Raw genomic sequence first — 17670 nt, 5'->3', positions numbered from 1 at the left:
TGACTGTGCTCTGGGCCCTCTACACTCGCCCCTGACTGTGCTCTGGGCTCTCTACACTAGCTCCTGACTGTGCTCTGGGCTCTCTACACTAGCTCCTGACTGTGATCTGGGCTCTCTACACTAGCTCCTGACTGTGCTCTGGGCTCTCTACACTCGCTCCTGACTGTGCTCTGGGCTCTCTACACTAGCTCCTGACTGTGCTCTGGGCTCTCGACACTAGCTCCTGACTGTGCTCTGGGCTCTCTACACTAGCCCCTGATTGTGCTCTGGGCCCTCTACACTAGCTCCTGACTGTGCTCTGGGCTCTCTACACTAGCTCCTGACTGTGATCTGGGCTCTCTACACTAGCTCCTGACTGTGCTCTGGGCTCTCTACACTAGCTCCTGACTGTGATCTGGGCTCTCTACACTAGCCCCTGATTGTGCTCTGGCCTCTCTACACTAGCCCCTGATTGTGCTCTGGGCTCTCTACACTAGCTCCTGACTGTGCTCTGGGCTCTCTACACTGGCTCTCGACACTAGCTCCTGACTGTGCTCTGGGCTCTCGACACTAGCTCCTGACTGTGCTCTGGGCTCTCTGCACTAGCCCCTGACTGTGCTCTGGGCTCTCGACACTAGCTCCTGACTGTGCTCTGGGCTCTCTACACTAGCCCCTGATTGTGCTCTGGGCCCTCTACACTAGCTCCTGACTGTGATCTGGGCTCTCTACACTAGCTCCTGACTGTGATCTGGGCTCTCGACACTAGCTCCTGACTGTGCTCTGGGCTCTCTACACTAGCTCCTGACTGTGCTCTGGGCCCTCTACACTAGCTCCTGACTGTGCTCTGGGCCCGCTACACTAGCCCCTGACTGTGCTCTGGGCCCTCTACACTAGCTCCTGACTGTGCTCTGGGCTCTCTACACTAGCCCCTGACTGTGCTCTGGGCCCGCTACACTAGCCCCTGACTGTGCTCTGGGCCCTCTACACTAGCTCCTGACTGTGCTCTGGGCTCTCTACACTAGCCCCTGACTGTGCTCTGGGCCCGCTACACTAGCCCCTGACTGTGCTCTGGGCTCTCTACACTAGCTCCTGACTGTGCTCTGGGCTCTCTACACTAGCCCCTGACTGTGCTCTGGGCTCTCTGCACTAGCTCCTGACTGTGCTCTGCGCTCTCTACACTAGCTCCTGACTGTGCTCTGGGCCCTCTACACTAGCTCCTGACTGTGCTCTGGGCTCTCTACACTAGCTCCTGACTGTGCTCTGGGCTCTCTGCACTAGCTCCTGACTGTGCTCTGCGCTCTCGACACTAGCTCCTGACTGTGCTCTGGGCCCTCTACACTAGCTCCTGACTGTGCTCTGCGCTCTCTACACTAGCTCCTGACTGTGCTCTGGGCCCTCTACACTAGCTCCTGACTGTGCTCTGGGCTCTCTGCACTAGCTCCTGACTGTGCTCTGCGCTCTCTACACTAGCTCCTGACTGTGCTCTGGGCCCTCTACACTAGCTCCTGACTGTGCTCTGGGCTCTCTACACTAGCTCCTGACTGTGCTCTGGGCTCTCTACACTAGCTCCTGACTGTGCTCTGGGGTCTCTACACTAGCCCCTGACTGTGCTCTGGGCTCTCTACACTAGCTCCTGACTGTGCTCTGGGCTCTCTACACTAGCTCCTGACTGTGATCTGGGCTCTCTACACTAGCTCCTGACTGTGCTCTGGGCTCTCTACACTAGCTCCTGACTGTGCTCTGGGCTCTCTACACTAGCTCCTGACTGTGCTCTGGGCTCTCTACACTAGCTCCTGACTGTGCTCTGGGCTCTCTACACTAGCTCCTGACTGTGCTCTGGGCTCTCTACACTAGCCCCTGACTGTGCTCTGGGCTCTCTACACTAGCCCCTGACTGTGCTCTGGGCCCGCTACACTAGCCCCTGACTGTGCTCTGGGCTCTCTACACTAGCCCCTGACTGTGCTCTGGGCTCTCTACACTAGCCCCTGACTGTGCTCTGGGCCCGCTACACTAGCCCCTGACTGTGCTCTGGGCCCTCTACACTAGCTCCTGACTGTGCTCTGGGCTCTCTACACTAGCCCCTGACTGTGCTCTGGGCCCGCTACACTAGCCCCTGACTGTGCTCTGGGCTCTCTACACTAGCCCCTGACTGTGCTCTGGGCCCTCTACACTAGCTCCTGACTGTGCTCTGGGCCCTCTACACTAGCTCCTGACTGTGCTCTGGGCTCTCTACACTAGCCCCTGACTGTGCTCTGGGCTCTCTACACTAGCTCCTGACTGTGCTCTGGGCTCTCTACACTAGCTCCTGACTGTGCTCTGGGCTCTCTACACTAGCCCCTGACTGTGCTCTGGGCTCTCTACACTAGCTCCTGACTGTGCTCTGGGCTCTCTACACTAGCTCCTGACTGTGCTCTGGGCTCTCTACACCTGCTCCTGACTGTGATCTGGGCTCTCTACACTAGCTCCTGACTGTGCTCTGGGCTCTCTACACTAGCTCCTGACTGTGCTCTGGGCTCTCTACACTAGCCCCTGACTGTGCTCTGGGCTCTCTACACTAGCTCCTGACTGTGCTCTGGGCTCTCTGCACTAGCTCCTGACTGTGCTCTGGGCTCTCTGCACTAGCTCCTGACTGTGCTCTGGGCTCTCTGCACTAGCTCCTGACTGTGCTCTGGGCCTTCTACACTAGCTCCTGACTGTGCTCTGGGCTCTCTACACTAGCTCCTGACTGTGCTCTGGGCTCTCTACACTAGCTCCTGACTGTGCTCTGGGCTCTCCATACTAGCTCCTGACTGCTTAAGTGCAAGCTCCTAACTGGAACTTACTAAGGAACATAGGACCTGGAATAGGCCATTCAGCCCCTCGAGCCTGTTGCACCATTCAATTAAATCATGACTGATTTGCATCTTAACTCCTTTTAATCGCAGGTGGAAGAAGGACAAGTGGAGGAAGATGAAACGAATCTTCAAACAAGTTGACTGCCAAGCAGACAAGAGCAGGCGTCTGTTTGAAAACAAAGCCCAGTAATTCTCCTCAAGATCCGTCCAAATATCTTTAACAGGGGCGTCAAACATCCAGCCCGTTGTGTGAAATCTCATGAACTCTGCTTCTAGCAGCCCACGAGAACTGCACCATTACTGCTTACATAAAAGGGAATCCAAAAGTCTTCTATAGGCATTTTAATAGTAAATGGGTAGTAAGAAGACCAATTAGAGACCAAAATTGAGACCTATGCATGGAGGTGGAGGGCATAGCTGAGGTACTAACTGAGTACTTTGCATCTGTCTTTACCAAGGAAGAAAATGCTGCCAAAGTCATAGTGAAAGAGGGTGTAGCTGAGATACTGAATGGGATAAAAATTGATAAAGAGGAGGTACTGGATGGGATATATCCTAGGATGCTGAGGGAAATAAAGATGGAAATTGCAGAGTTACTGGCCATAATCTTCCAATCCTCCCTGGATACGGGGGTGGTGCCAGAGGACTGGAGAAATGCAAATGTTACACCCTTGTTCAAAAAATGGTGTATGGATAAATCCAACAACTACAGGCCAGTCAATTTAACCTCGGTAGTGGGAAATCTGATAGAAACGATAATCCGGGATAAAATTAACAGTCACTTAGATTAATTAAGGAAAGCCAGCATGGATTTGTTAAAGGCAAATTCTGTTTAATTAACTTGATTGAGTTTTTTGATGAGGTAACAGAGAGGGTTGATGAGGGCAATGCGGTTGACGTGGTAAGAACGTAAGAAATAGGAGCAGGAGTAGGCCATTCGTCCCTTCAATCCTGCTCCGCCATTCGAGAGAGAGGGGAAACATCGAGAGAGAGAGAGAGGGGAAACATCGAGAGAGAGAGAGAGAGGGGAAACATCGAGAGAGAGAGAGGGGAAACATTGAGAGAGAGAGGGGAAACATCGAGAGAGAGAGGGGAAACATCGAGAGAGAGAGAGGGGAAACATCGAGAGAGAGAGAGGGGAAACATCGAGAGAGAGAGAGGGGAAACATCGAGAGAGAGAGGGGAAACATCGAGAGAGAGAGGGGAAACATCGAGAGAGAGGGGAAACATCGAGAGAGAGAGAGAGGGGAAACATCGAGAGAGAGAGGGGAAACATCGAGAGAGAGGGGAAACATCAAGAGAGAGAGAGGGGAAACATCGAGCGAGAGAGAGAGGGGAAACATCGAGAGAGAGGGGAAACATCGAGAGAGAGGGGAAACATCGAGAGAGAGAGAGGGGAAACATCGAGAGAGAGGGGAAACATCGAGAGAGAGAGAGGGGAAACATCGAGAGAGAGAGAGGGGAAACATCGAGAGAGAGAGAGAGGGGAAACATCGAGAGAGAGAGAGGGGAAACATCGAGAGAGAGAGGGGAAACATCGAGAGAGAGAGAGGGGAAACCGAGAGAGAGAGGGGAAACATCGAGAGAGGGGAAACATCGAGAGAGAGAGAGAGAGAGGAAACATCGAGAGAGAGAGGGAGAGGAAACATCGAGAGAGAGAGGGGAAACATCGAGAGAGAGAGGGGAAACATCGAGAGAGACTGAGGGGGCACTTTATTTAATTTAATTAATTAATTAATTAAATTTATTTAATTATAAGTTGTGAGTTCCTCACGATGCTCTCCCAGTGCGGCCACCCTGTAACCAGAGATTATTCTAGAAGCCTGGGTAGAAATATCAATGTAATTACTGTAGAAATTACTTGTTTTACATTATTGCTTGTTCATTTTATGTGCTGTCTTTTTATGTCTGCTTTATTTATATTTAAAGTATGTATGCGTGTATATGTCGGTATGTGTTTTTTTGTGATGGCGCCGATGAAGATGGCTGCCGTCCTTGCGAGCTCCGTGCGTACCAGGCAGCTAAGTGTTCTTGCTCCTTGGTACTCTCGGCTCGTCAAGAAAAAAGCATTTCACTGACTAGATTACACTTCTTGTATTTAGTTATGTGACCAAAAAAATTGAAATTGAATTGACTGAGCCTCCACAGCCCTCTGGGGTAGAGAATTCCAAAGATTCACCACCCTCTGTGTGAAGAAATTTCTTCTCATCTCAGTCCTGGACGGCCTACCCTTTATCCTGAGGCTGTGGCCCCTGGTTCTAGACTCCCCAGCCAAGGGAAACATTCTCCCAGCATCCACTCTATCAAGCCCTGTAATAATTTTGTATGTTTCAATGAGAGCCTCTCTCATTCTTCTGAATTCAAGAGAATACAGGCCTAGTTTACTCAATCTCTTCTCATACGACAGTCCCGCCATCCCAGGAATCAATCTCGTGAACCTTTGTTGCACTCCCTCTATGGCAAGTATATCCTTCCTTAGGTAAGGAGACCAAAATTGTACACAGTACTCCAGGTGTGGTTTCACCAAGGCCCTATATAATTGGAGTAAGTCTTCTTTACTCCTGTAATGAAGGCCAGCATACCATTTGCCTTCCTAATGGCTTGCTGCACCTGCACATTCACTTTCAGTGACTCATGTACAAGGACACCCAGGTCCCTTTGAGCATCTGCATTCCCCAATCTTAGGAAATACTCTGCCTTTCTGCTTTTTCTACCAAAGTGGATAACTTCACATTTATCCACATTATATTCCATCGGCCATGTTCTCGCCCACTCACTGAGCCTGTCGAGATCCGCTTGAAGCCTCTTCACATCCTCTTCACAACTGACACTGCCACCTAGCTTTGTATCATCAGCAAATTTGGAAATGTTACATGTGAAGGCCTTAGAGAGGGTGCAAAAAAGGATTTACGAGAATGATTCCCGGGATGAGGGACTTCAGTTACATGGATAGACTGGAGAAGCTGGGGTTGTTCTCCTCAACGCAGTGAAGACTGAGAGGAGATTTGATAGGGATGTTCAAAATCATGAGGGGTCTAGACAAAGTAGATAGAGAGAAATCATAATCAACTTTATTGTCATTGTTAGTGCACAAGTGCAGTACAACGAAATGTAGGCTTGCGGCTCCCGAGCGTGTACATTTAGATTAAGACATTTAAACATTCAACATTCATTTGGCTTGTAATACATTAACATAAACATAACCATAATAAAGTGCATTGGCAGATGTGCAGGCTTTAGAGTTTACTGTTCCCATTGATGGAAGGGTGGAGAACCAGCGGACACAGATTTTAGGTGATTGGCAGAAGAACCAAAGGCGACATGAGGAATAACTTTTATGCAGCGAGTGGTTAGGATCCGAAATGCAGTGCCTGAAAGGGTCGTGGAGACAGATTCAATCGTGGCTTTCAAAAGCGAATTGGATAGTACTTGAAGGAAAAAAATTAGCAGGGCTACGGGGAAAGGGCGGGGGAGTGAGACTAGCTGAAGTGCTCTTGCAGAGAGCAGGCACGGGCTCGACAGACCAAATGGCGGCCTCCTGTGCTGTAACCATTCTATGATTCTAATGTCTTCATTAAAATAGCAGTGATGAATTTAGTACAAGCGTGTTAAATGCTTGAATAAGAACACCCCTCAAGGTCATATGCTCATACACTTCGGGGTCGATTTTAACAGCTTTGAGGCGTGCGGGAGGTTAAAATCCCTAAAACTGGGGGGCAGGACCCCCCCCCCCAGCCTGGTTCCCGACCCCGAGCCATTTTAACCCAGGTGTGTCTGATGGTCCTGAATCAGTCCCGCCTCCAACAGGCGGGACTGGTCTTTAAGGCCCTTAATCAACAATAATGCCATTTTAACAGGCCCTTGCATTTTTAACCCTTTTCCCACGTAAAACACGCCTGCTGGGGATCACGCCTGTGAAACCTGGCCTGTGGAAGGTTGGAGCCTCACGCACACCTCCAGTGTGAACTCCTGGGAAACCCCTCCCGCCACCCTGACTCAACGCTTCCTCAGCGGAGGCATATGCCAGAAGCATAGGAGCCATTTTTCTCCTTCCCTTCTTGGCATTAGAGGAGCTCGAGCACCAGGCACGGCAGCAGCAGAACCAGGAACAGCAGGAGTGACAGGCTGCTGCTCACTCACCTGAGGCAGCACAGGCCAGAAGGGGCCAGCGCATGGAAGCCCGTCGGCGCAGGAGATACCCCCCAAACAGGCTATAGACACAGGGTCAGCTACCTCAACATGACTGAGCAGCAGTGCCAAAGGCGGCTCCGACTTTTGCGACAGGTAGTGACTGACATCTGCGCAATAATACAGCAAGACCTGCTGCCCAGAGGACCAGGTGGACACTCCTTACCAGTGGCCATCAAAGTCACCAATGCACTCAACTTTTTTGCCTCAGGCTCATTCCAGGGATCATCAGCAGATATCAGCGGCATCTCCCAGTCGGCCGCACACACTTGCATCATGCAGGTAACCGATGCCCTCGCGCACAATTACATCCATTTCACCAGGGATCACGCAAATGTGACGGCGCGAGCGTTTGGATTAGCTCATCTGGCAGACTTTCCAAGGGTGCAGGATATCATTGACTGCACACATGTGGCCCTTAGGGCACCCCATCGCAATCCAGGTATTTTTGTCAACCGCAAGGGCTTCCACTCCCTTAACGTTCAGCTGGTGTGTGACCACAAGAAGGAGATTTTGCATGTTTGTGCCAAGTACCCTGGCAGTTGCCATGACTCCTTCATACTGCGCCAGTCTAGTGTGCCTCCGCTATTCAGGCCGCCAGACCAACTTCACGGATGGCTACTTGGAGACAAGGGCTATCCCCTGAAGAGTTGGCTAATGACGCCGTTGAGGCCAGCCAACAAAGCTGAGGAGCGCTACAACTCCAGCCACATTTCCACCAGATCCATAATCGAGCAAACCATCGGCTTGCTGAAGATGCGCTTCAGATGTCTGGATAGATCAGGTGGAGCCCTACAGTACTCAGCAGCCAGGGTCTCCAGAATCGTCGTGGTTTGCTGTGCACTTCACAACATGGTACAGCATCATAGCTTGCAGATTCCTGAGGACCAAGTGGCTCCGCACATAGCCTCCTCAGATGAGGAGGAGGAGGGCGAAAACGAGCATCCTGCAGAGGCCCATCAACCAGCGGCAGCATTACACGAGAACATTGCTGCCCGGGATGCAAGGAACGCACTCATCCTGGCCAGATTTGCTTAGCCTAGTAAATCAAACTCTTTTGCCTCGCAGCTTCTTACCTGAGCATCGACAATGGCCAAACCCTGTGGGCCCCATTCGCAAAATGACACACGCCAGAACTGCAACAGTTGCCATCAGAATTTTTATGCACAAGAACCAACTGATGACATTTTTACAATATACGCAACTTTTCACCCAAGTGACTACCCTTGTGACTACTTGTGCTTTATTTTCCTCTTACGCATGCTCCTACATAGTGGTTCCCCTGTGGCTTCAGCAGATGTGGAGGCCCCTTGCTCACTTTCCTGCTGCTCCTGTCTCGCCACCTTTGGCGGGTGTCCTCTGGGGTGGCGAGCTTGTGAGGGCTCGTCAGCAGTCTGCTGCTCCTGTGGCTGTGCAGAGGTTGAGACGTCTATCTCACTTGGGTGTGGACTTCGGCAGGGCTCTGACCGAGGGCTCTGCAGTGGCATGGAAGTGCGAGCGCAAAGTCAACATGGATTTACAAAAGGTAAATCATGCTTGATGAATCTACTGGAATTTTTTGAGGATGTAACTGGTAAAATAGATAAGGGAGAACCTGTGGATGTGGTGTATTTGGACTTTCAGAAGGCTTTCGATAAGGTCCCGCATAAGCGATTAGCGTGCAAAATTAAGGCACATGGGATTGGGGGCAAGGTATTGACTTGGATAGAGAACTGGTTGGTGGACAGAAAGCAAAGAGTTGGAATAAACGGGTCGTTTTCCGAGTGGCAGGCAGTGACTAGTGGGGTACCGCAAGGATCGGTCCTAGGACCCCAGCTGTTCACAATATATATCAATGATCTGGACGAGGGAATTGGATGTAATATCTCCAAATTTGCAGACGACACAAAGCTGGGTGGGAGGGTATGCTGTGAGGAGGATGTCGTGAAACTCCAGTACGATTTGGACAGGTTGGGTGATTGGGCAGAAACATGGCAAATGAACTATAATGTGGATAAATGTGAGGTTATCCACTTTGGTGGCAAAAACAGGAAGGCAGATTATTTTTTGAATGGCAATAGATTGGGAGAAGGGGAAGTGCAAAGAGACCTGGGTGTTCTTGTGCACCAGTAGCTGAAGGTAAGCATGCAGGTGCAGCAGGCAGTTAAGAAGGCAAATGGTATGTTGGCCTTTGTAGCAAGAGGGTTCGAGTACAGGAACAAGGATGTCTTGCAGTTGTACAGGGCCTTGGTGAGACCGCACCTTGAGTATTGTGTGCAGTTTTGGTCGCCTTATCTGAGGAAGGACGTTCTTGCCATGGAAGGAGTGCAGTGAAGATTCACCAGGCTGATACCTGGGACGGCAGGAATGACGTATGAGGAGAGATTGTGTCGATTGGGCTTATCCTCACTGGAGTTTAGAAGATTGAGAGGGGATCTCATTGAAACCTATAAAATTCTGTCAGGCCTGGACAGACTAGATGCAGGAAGGATGTTTCTGATGGCCGGGGAGTCCAGAACCAGGGGTCATAGTCTAAGGATAAGGCGTAAGCCATTTAGGACTGAAATGAGGAGGAATTTCTTCACCCAGAGAGTGGTGAACCTGTGGAATTCTCTGCCACAGAGGGCGGTGGAGGCTAGTTCAGTAAATATATTCAAGAAGGAGTTGGATATATTTCTTAAGGCTAAAGGGATATGGGGAGAAGGCAGGGACAGGGTACTGAATTTGGATGATCAGCCATGATCTCATTGAATGGCGGAGCAGGCTCGAAGGGCCGAATGGCCTACTCCTGCTCCTATCTTCTATGTTTCTTCATCTAGAGTCATCTTTTGTTTCTTAACTTGTCCTATTAACATCTCCTTTTGCCTTGCACCATCATCCCTTTTGTCTCTTAATCTCTCCTGCCTTCCATCTTATCACAGACCTTCCCTTTCGTTCTTTCCTCCTCCCCCCCCGCCCCTACACTTGCTTAAAAACCGGTTACATCTCCAACTTTTTGCAGTTCTGACGAAAGGTCGTCGATCTGAAACGTTAACTCTGTTTCTCTCTCTACAGATGCTGCCTGAGCTGCTGAGTATTTCCAGCATTTTCTGTTTTTATTGCTCATACCTAATCCTCCTTCTTGCATCTCACTTCCCCCTCATTGCACAATCTCTACTCACTTACAAGCTAAGTGTATGCATGGACATCTTGCTTTCCGCCCCCCTCACCACAACCCGACCCTTGTGCCGTTCTCCTTTCAGATATCCAAGAACTGCCAGCAGCCCAAACTCCACAGCAAGAAGTAGAGGAGGAGAGTGATGGAGAAGAAGATGCACCATCACTCGATCTTATACTCCCAGGCATCAGCTCAGAAAATGTCACTGCATGTAATTTAGAGGGTAGTACAGGGGTGGGATCTGCACATGATGAGTCACCGGGCACAAATGGGCTGCAGCCAGGCCAAGGGGAAAGGGTAACGCATGTGCCAGCTCCCCAGAGGGCAAGATTGCACATGAGTTCTGCTGCACAAAACTCAGATGATGACTTTGATGAGGCAGCCTTCAGAAGAAGGATGATGGGTATGCACACAGAAATGCTTGGTGCAATGGCAAGCCTGCCAGAGAGCCTCTTGTCAGTGTCAAGAAGCATGGAGGAGTCCGGCTCCAACATTGCATGGGGCTTTGCGCGGAGCTTGGAGCTCATGACTTCCAAGATGGAAGTGATGGGCAACTCCATTAGGACACTTGTGGACCCAACTATGATGCTGGGTGTGATGAGCGATGTCGCAACTTCCATTGCAGCACAAGTCGAAGTGACCCAACGTCTGAGTGTTGCAGTGAAAACTCAGACTGCTCTTATGCAGGCTCAGCTTGCTGCCATGCAAGCTCAGACTGCTGCCATCGTGGCTGGGTTTACAAGTGTGGAAAGGGGCTAGCAGGGTCTCACCGTAGTTCAGTAATCTGTGCTCCAATAGATGGCTAGGAATGCTGAGGCGCCATCCCGGGTGTGTGGCAGTGGCTTCGTGGAGCAAGAACCTGCTGTTCTCTCAGGATGACAGCATTTGTACTCCCACCCCTGCCACTCTGCCAGTGCCACTGCAGTTGTCAGCCAGCCAGCCCAGTCTGCTGCCCCCCATGCCGAGGTGGTGCAGTCTACAGCTGGGTCTTCTAGGCACAGAGCTGCTCGAGGTCATCCTGCAAGGCCATCTGCAGTGTGCCCCACGGAAAGTCAGCAGCATTCCACCAGCCATGCTGCAGCCAGTGGGGTAGCACTGCTTAGAAGCACAAGAATATTCAAAGGAATATGAAAGACAGCTCCTCCTACCTCCACCTGGACCATGACCCCACTACCAAACATCAAACCACCATTTCCAAGACTGTCACTGACCTCATCTCCTCTGGAGATCTTCCCCCCGCTGCCACCAACCTCATAGTTCCCCAACCCCACACAGCCCGCTTCTACCTCCTTCCCAAGATCCACAAACAGGACTGCCCTGGTAGACCCATCGTTTCAGCCTGTTCTTGCCCCACGGAACTTATCTCTTCCTATCTCGACTCTATCTTTTCTCCCCTTGTCCAGTCTCTTCCCACCTACATCCGCGACTCTTCGGACGCCCTCCGCCACTTTAACAGTTTCCTGGCCCCAACCGCTTCCTTTTCACCATGGACGTACAATCCCTCTACACCTCCATCCCCCACCAGGATGGCCTGAGGGCGCTCCGCTTCTTCCTTGAACAGAGGCCCGTCCAGTCCCCATCCACTACCACCCTCCTCTGCCTGGCTGAACTTGTTCTCACATTGAACAACTTATCCTTTAACTCCACTCATTTCCTCCAAATCAAAGGTGTTGCTATGGGTACCCGCATGGGTCCTAGCTATTCCTGCCTTTTCGTGGGCTATGTGGAACAATCTTTGTTCCAGTCCTACTCAGGTCCCCTCCCTCACCTCTTTTTCTGATACATTGATGACTGTATCGGTGCCGTTTCCTGCTCTCGCCCCAAACTAGACAATTTCATTCACTTTGCCTCCAATTTCCACCCTTCCCTCACTTTCACATGGTCCATCTCTGACTCTTCCCTTCCCTTCCTCGACTTCTCCGCCTCCATCTCTGGGGATAGGTTATCGACCAATATTCACTACAAGCCCACTGACTCCCACAGCTACCTGAACTACACTTCCTCCCACCCAACCTCCTGTAAGGACTCTATTCCATTCTCCCAGTTTCTCCATCTCCGCCGTATCTGCTCCGACGATGCCACCTTCCACACCAGTGCTTCCGACATATCTTCCTTTTTCCGCAACCGAGGATTCCCCTCTACCATGGTCGACACGGCCCTCGACTGTGTCCGTTCTATCTCCCGCACTTCTGCCCTCACCCCTGCCCCTCCCTCCCGGAACCACAATAGGGTTACCCTTGTCCTCACCTTTCACCCCACCAGCCTCCACATTCAACGGATCATCCTCCGCCATTTCCGCTACCTCCAAAGTGATCCCACCACCAAACACATCTTCCCCTCCCCTCCCCTTTCAGCATTCCGTAGGGACCGCTCCCTCTGAGACACCCTAGTCCACTCCTCTATCACCCCAAACAGCCCTTCCCCTTCGCCTGGCACCTTCCCATGCAAGCGCAGGAGATGTAACACCTGCCCCTATACCTCCCCCCTTCCCACTGCCCAGGGCCCCAAACACCCCTTCCTGGTGAAAGCGATTTACTTGTACTTCTTGCAATCTAGTGTCCTGTATTCGCTGCTCACGATGCGGTCTCCTCTACATTGGGGAGACCAAACGCAGATTTGGTGACTGCTTTGCGGAACACCTCCATTCAGTCCGTAAGGGTGACCCCGAGCTTCCGGTCGCCTGTCATTTTAATTCACCGCTCCATTCCCACTCGGACCTCACCGTCCTTGGCCTCTTGTATTGTTCCACGGAAGCTCAACGTAAACTCGAGGAACAGCAATTCATCTTCCAATTAGGCACTTTGCAGCCTTCCGGACTCAATTTCGAGTTCAACAATTTCAGATCATAACCTCGGCCCCTATTACTTTTTTACTTATAATTTTTTCCACCCCTTTGTTTTGAGTCCTCCTTTCCGCTCCCCCCCCCCTCCTTTCCTTTTGTTTCTCTTTCTCACCTGGCAGCTGTCTCTTACCTGCAAGTACACTTCACACCTAATCTCAGCTGCCTTTTGTCTCCACGGGCCTATTACCATCTCGTCTGGCTTCGAATACCTTTTATTGTCTCTTTTTCTTCTTTTGTTCGATCACAGTCTTGCCTTCGATCTATTTTCTTTTCTTTCCAGTTTTGAAGAAGGGTTTCGACCCGAAACGTCAACTCAAATTTCTCTCCACGGATGTTGCCTGACCTGCTGAGTTTTTCCAGCATTTTCTGTTGTTATTTCACAAGGGTGATTAGTTGACTTTGTAATGTTATATTGGAATTACTCATTTATAAATTATGTTTGGAATGTTTGTTTTGTGGTGGCTTTCAGCATTGTGCTCAAGAGGGATGGTATGATGGGAAAGTGTTGAGCAACGGGGATCTGGGGTTTCAGTCAGGGGAACCAGATTCTGATGATGCGCTCACAGACAGCCCATCCAGAATGGGGATTTACAAGCTATCCCCTCCTCTTCCTCCTCCTCTTCCTTTTCCGCCTTCATATTCCTCCTCCTCCTTCATATTCCTCCTCCTGAGGTGGTCGTGGAACCAGTGGTGGCAAAGGCTGTGTCCTCATGACAGCCAGGTTGTGGTGAATGCAGCAGACCACCACGAATTGGGAAACCCACTCCAGCGAGTATTGGAGAGCTCCCCCCGAGTGGTCAAGGCACCGGAACCATTGCTTCAGAACACCGATGGTCTGCTCGATGAGGTTCCTTGTCGCTGCATTGCTGTCATTATATGAGTGCTGGCCACGAGTGGTGGGGTTGCGGAGGAATCTCATCCAGCAGGTGTAAAGCGGATATTCTTTGTCACTGAAAAACCACCCTTGGATTCGACGAGGTGGCTTGAAGATTGCTGGCACAGCGGATGGCATAGGATGAAGGCATCATGACTGCTGCCAGGATACTGTGCATTCACCATCATGATGTGCTGGGAGTGGTTGCACGCCAACTGCAAATTAAGAAAGTGGTAGCCTTTTTTATTACAGTACATCTCATCATTCTAACCAGTGATTTATAAAGGTTCACCATAACTTCCTTGCTTTTGTACTCTATGGGGTAGATTTTCCTGAAGCTGTTGGGAAGGAGGCGGGACTACAACTTTCGGGTTTTAGTCCCGCCTACATTGACGTCCAGCCAATCCGCGTGATTTTCCCTTGATTGACCTTGTTGAGCCCGCTCAGTGGGCTCAGCAGGCCAATTAAGGGCCACCCAGCAACAGGTGACATCACAGACTGAAATTTCATCTGTCAAGAGTTCTTGACAGATGAAATATCAGTGTTTCACAGCTGTTTGAAGCGGTCAAACACTGACAGTCTGACTTCTAACCTGAGCCCTTCTACACAGACTCAGTTAGAACTGTCACCAGCAATGAAAGCTGAAGGCTATCACTTTTGACTGATCGCAGCCATTTTGCTTTCATTGCCGGCTGAGTGATGAACTCCCGAAACCTAGAGGAAGAAAGGCTGTTAAGGTAAGTACAGGTAATTTAAACTTCTTTACACACTTTAGACACACCAAACACACTTACCTTTCCACTCATGCACCCATCACTCACCTGAACACCGACATCACGACCCCTCCAAGTCCTTCAACCCGACGGCCCGACTGCTCTAACCTGCCGTGGTTTGGAGCCATAGGGAATCCCACACGACACCCCTCTAAATAGAAACTAGGCTAAAAACTGCCTGTTAACAGGCATTTAATTGGCACTAACCCCTTCCCGCCTCGGGTCGGCGGGTCCCAGTGCGGGGTGGGTACCCGCCTCCTCTGAAACTTACGTGGAGGCGGGTTTTGGGCAAGATGGTGTTGGGACCCCCGATTTCAGGATTTCCCCCCCCCCCACCCCACACGCCTGAAACCCCGCCTGACGGCTCCAGGAAAATCTACCCCTATATCTCTATCTCTTTTTAAAGCAAAGGATCCTGTATGCTTTATTAACAGCCTTACCAACCTGTCCTGCCACCATCAAAGATTTGTGTATGTGGACCTCCAGGTCTCTCTTTTCCTGTAACCTTTTAATATTGTGCCATTTCGTTTATATTGTCTCTCCTCATTCTTCCTTCCAAAATGTATCACTTCACACTTCTCTGCAAAAATGTCATCTGTCATGTGTCTGCCCATTTCACAAGTCTGTCTATGTCTTCCTGACATCTGCGATTGTCCTCCTCACTGTTTACTAAATTTCCAAGCTGTGTGTCATCTGCAAACTTTGAAATTTTGCCCCCTATACCCAAGTGCAGGTTATTAATATATATCAAGAAGAGCAGTGGTACCAACACCGACCCCTGGGGAACACCACTGTACACTTCACTCCAGTCTGAAAATCAACTTACACATCAACGTCTACCCATAATGTTCCCCATTGTCACAATCATGAGAAATCTGACATCTGTAGCCACTCCTTACAGCCCACTTCTGCTGGCCTTGGGCTCAGTTGGGCTAACGGGCTTGCGTAGGAATTGACCCAAACATTTCCAATTAAGGTATGAAAGCCCTGAGCTTGGATGCGCTTGAGGGAATCTACGGAAATAAACATGGCTGCCACTCCAGAAGCAATGATCATCTCCGCCTGACATCGTGTTGCCACAGGAACATCCTGGACTATAGTTCTTTTGAAGACTGGGCTCCTGAGATCAGGGTCCCTGGGATCCTGAGACAAGGCCAGTAATTTTTGCTCTACTCGCCTAAGAAAAGACAATATCATTCCATCCCAGCTCCCCTGCTGACTGGTGCTTCATGTTTCACTGTTTGATTTAACCCTCTGTCTCACAAGTTACATCCACATTCATTTTTGGAGGGTGAACTGTGAGTTATGATTCAGAAGAAGTGGCTGACCAATGATAGGAGGCTTTTTAAATACTCAGAGGTCTAGAAATTCAGTGGGCTGCGCCACCAGTTAGCGCCTAAAGAGGGCACTCAGTGGCTTTAGCGCCACTGGCCACGCCTCCCGCGATATTTAGCTGGGGCGCTAATGGCGGTGTTAACCTGTTGCACTGCGCCGCCTCCGATGACGTCATCGGTGTCCGCAGCGCCCCGCTACCGCCCCGATCTCGATATTTGGCAGCGACCGTCTCTGTAGCGCCGTTCGCAAATGGCGCCCGGTTCACGGGGCCTACCTGTGGTGGCAGTGGCGCAAATTAAGGTGGAGGTGCGGGGCGGCCGTTTTTTTTCGGCGGCCGCCTACCAGCACCTCCGTCCCCAGCCTCCTGATCGCCCCCCGCGGCATTGCCGGCTGTTTTCCGAGTGCCGGCACTCGTGATCTCTGATCGTGCTGGTGCAGGCCCCTCCCCCTTAAGAATGGGAGGAAGGCCTGCAGTACCGCAGCGTGCCGTGCCGCAGCGTGCGGCACATTGCGCTGTGATATTCAGTTTCAGCGCCCCAAGAGGGATGCGGAGCGCCTCGAGCCTCGCCCCGTGTCCCTCTTGGGGCGCTCAAGCTGAATTTCCGGCGGTCGCAGCTGCTCCGAACGCTGCGCTAAATCCGGCGCCCAGGCGAGCTTGGCGCCCCGTTTGCGGCTCCACCCAATTTCTCCCCCAGAATGTTTGAAGAATATAACCGCTTACAACACCGCAGGTGAGATGACCCATTACAAACCTGAACCTAACAGCTCTCTGCCAACTTCACCATCTGCCACTGCCTTCCTGGTGTGTTTTCCCAGAAGTTGCAGAGCTTCTTCCTTATTTCAACTTAAGGGCCTGACGATTACCCTTCCTAGATTTGTGACAGCTCATTGCCATTGATTATGGGTGACGTTTTGCTTTGCAAAATGCATGAAGTTATAGAGAGGCTAGGGATTCATTCGAATTTCAATGTCAGTCTGGTGTCTGCAGACATTCTATTGTACGCATGCTTTCAGCTGCAGGCCGAACTGGGAGCACCAGATCGCAAAATCAACCCTTGTATAAAAAAAATCATAAAATTAACGTGTGGAGGCAGCATGCCGTGATTGCTGGGATATGCTCCTTGTGAGTGCTGCTCCCTACTGGAAGTGTCAGAACATGGAATGTTTCCTTATAGATCAGCACTATGAAGATTCTTCACCTCACTAAATAGACCGGACAGGAATTGTAGGTCAGAGACCCACCAGAAACAAACACTATTAGCTCTAGTAGTAGCAGTAGGGAGCAGTAAGACTCTTATGATTCTTCTCCATAATCTCTAGATCGGGAGGGAGAATGATGGAAAATGCAGGTGCTGAGGCCTATCAACGTCTCACTACCTGACCGGTATTTCCTTCCCCACCCCCAGCAGGACTACCGCTGGCCTCTCCTTCCACACCTACCGCATATAAATGACAGCATGGGCCCCTGGAGGATTTCTCTCCCATTGGTCTGTGTTACAGCTGCTTGCCTAGCCAGTCATTGGAAAGATTGCAGTAGACTGTGGGAAGCACCAGTAACAGTCCTGAGGTCTCCCTTATAACAGCCTCCTCACTCTCTTGTCTAGCCCCCAACACTTAACTTGCGAAGGACCTGTTCTCAGCCGAGGCTTTGGGTGGGCAGCTTGTCCAAACTTCAAGACACTTCTGCCCCTTTAAGGTCCCTCACTGCC

General features: G+C 50.8%; 1 protein-coding gene across 6 annotated transcripts in view; it reads left to right on the top strand.

The window, feature by feature from the left end:
- The window catches only part of LOC147111544 (nectin-1-like), a 267273-nt gene extending 260863 nt beyond the window's left edge, over positions 1-6410 (top strand). For 4 of the 6 annotated variants that reach the window (XM_085998611.1, XM_085998606.1, XM_085998610.1 and 1 more), the window contains one exon: positions 2904-6410. In XM_085998611.1, the coding sequence (XP_085854737.1) occupies positions 2904-2954 (51 nt within the window). In that variant the 3' untranslated portion in view covers positions 2955-6410. The remainder of the gene's footprint in view (positions 1-2903) is intronic. The other 2 variants (XM_085998607.1, XM_085998608.1) reach the window with 1 other exon arrangement.
- The last annotated feature ends 11260 nt before the right edge of the window (positions 6411-17670 follow it).

Source organism: Somniosus microcephalus, chromosome 10 (genome assembly GCF_052327205.1).
Source record: "Somniosus microcephalus isolate GS21.2 chromosome 10, FLI_Smic_1.0, whole genome shotgun sequence".
Taxonomy (NCBI): Eukaryota; Metazoa; Chordata; class Chondrichthyes; order Squaliformes; family Somniosidae; genus Somniosus; species Somniosus microcephalus.
This window is presented reverse-complemented; position numbering and strand designations above follow the sequence as displayed.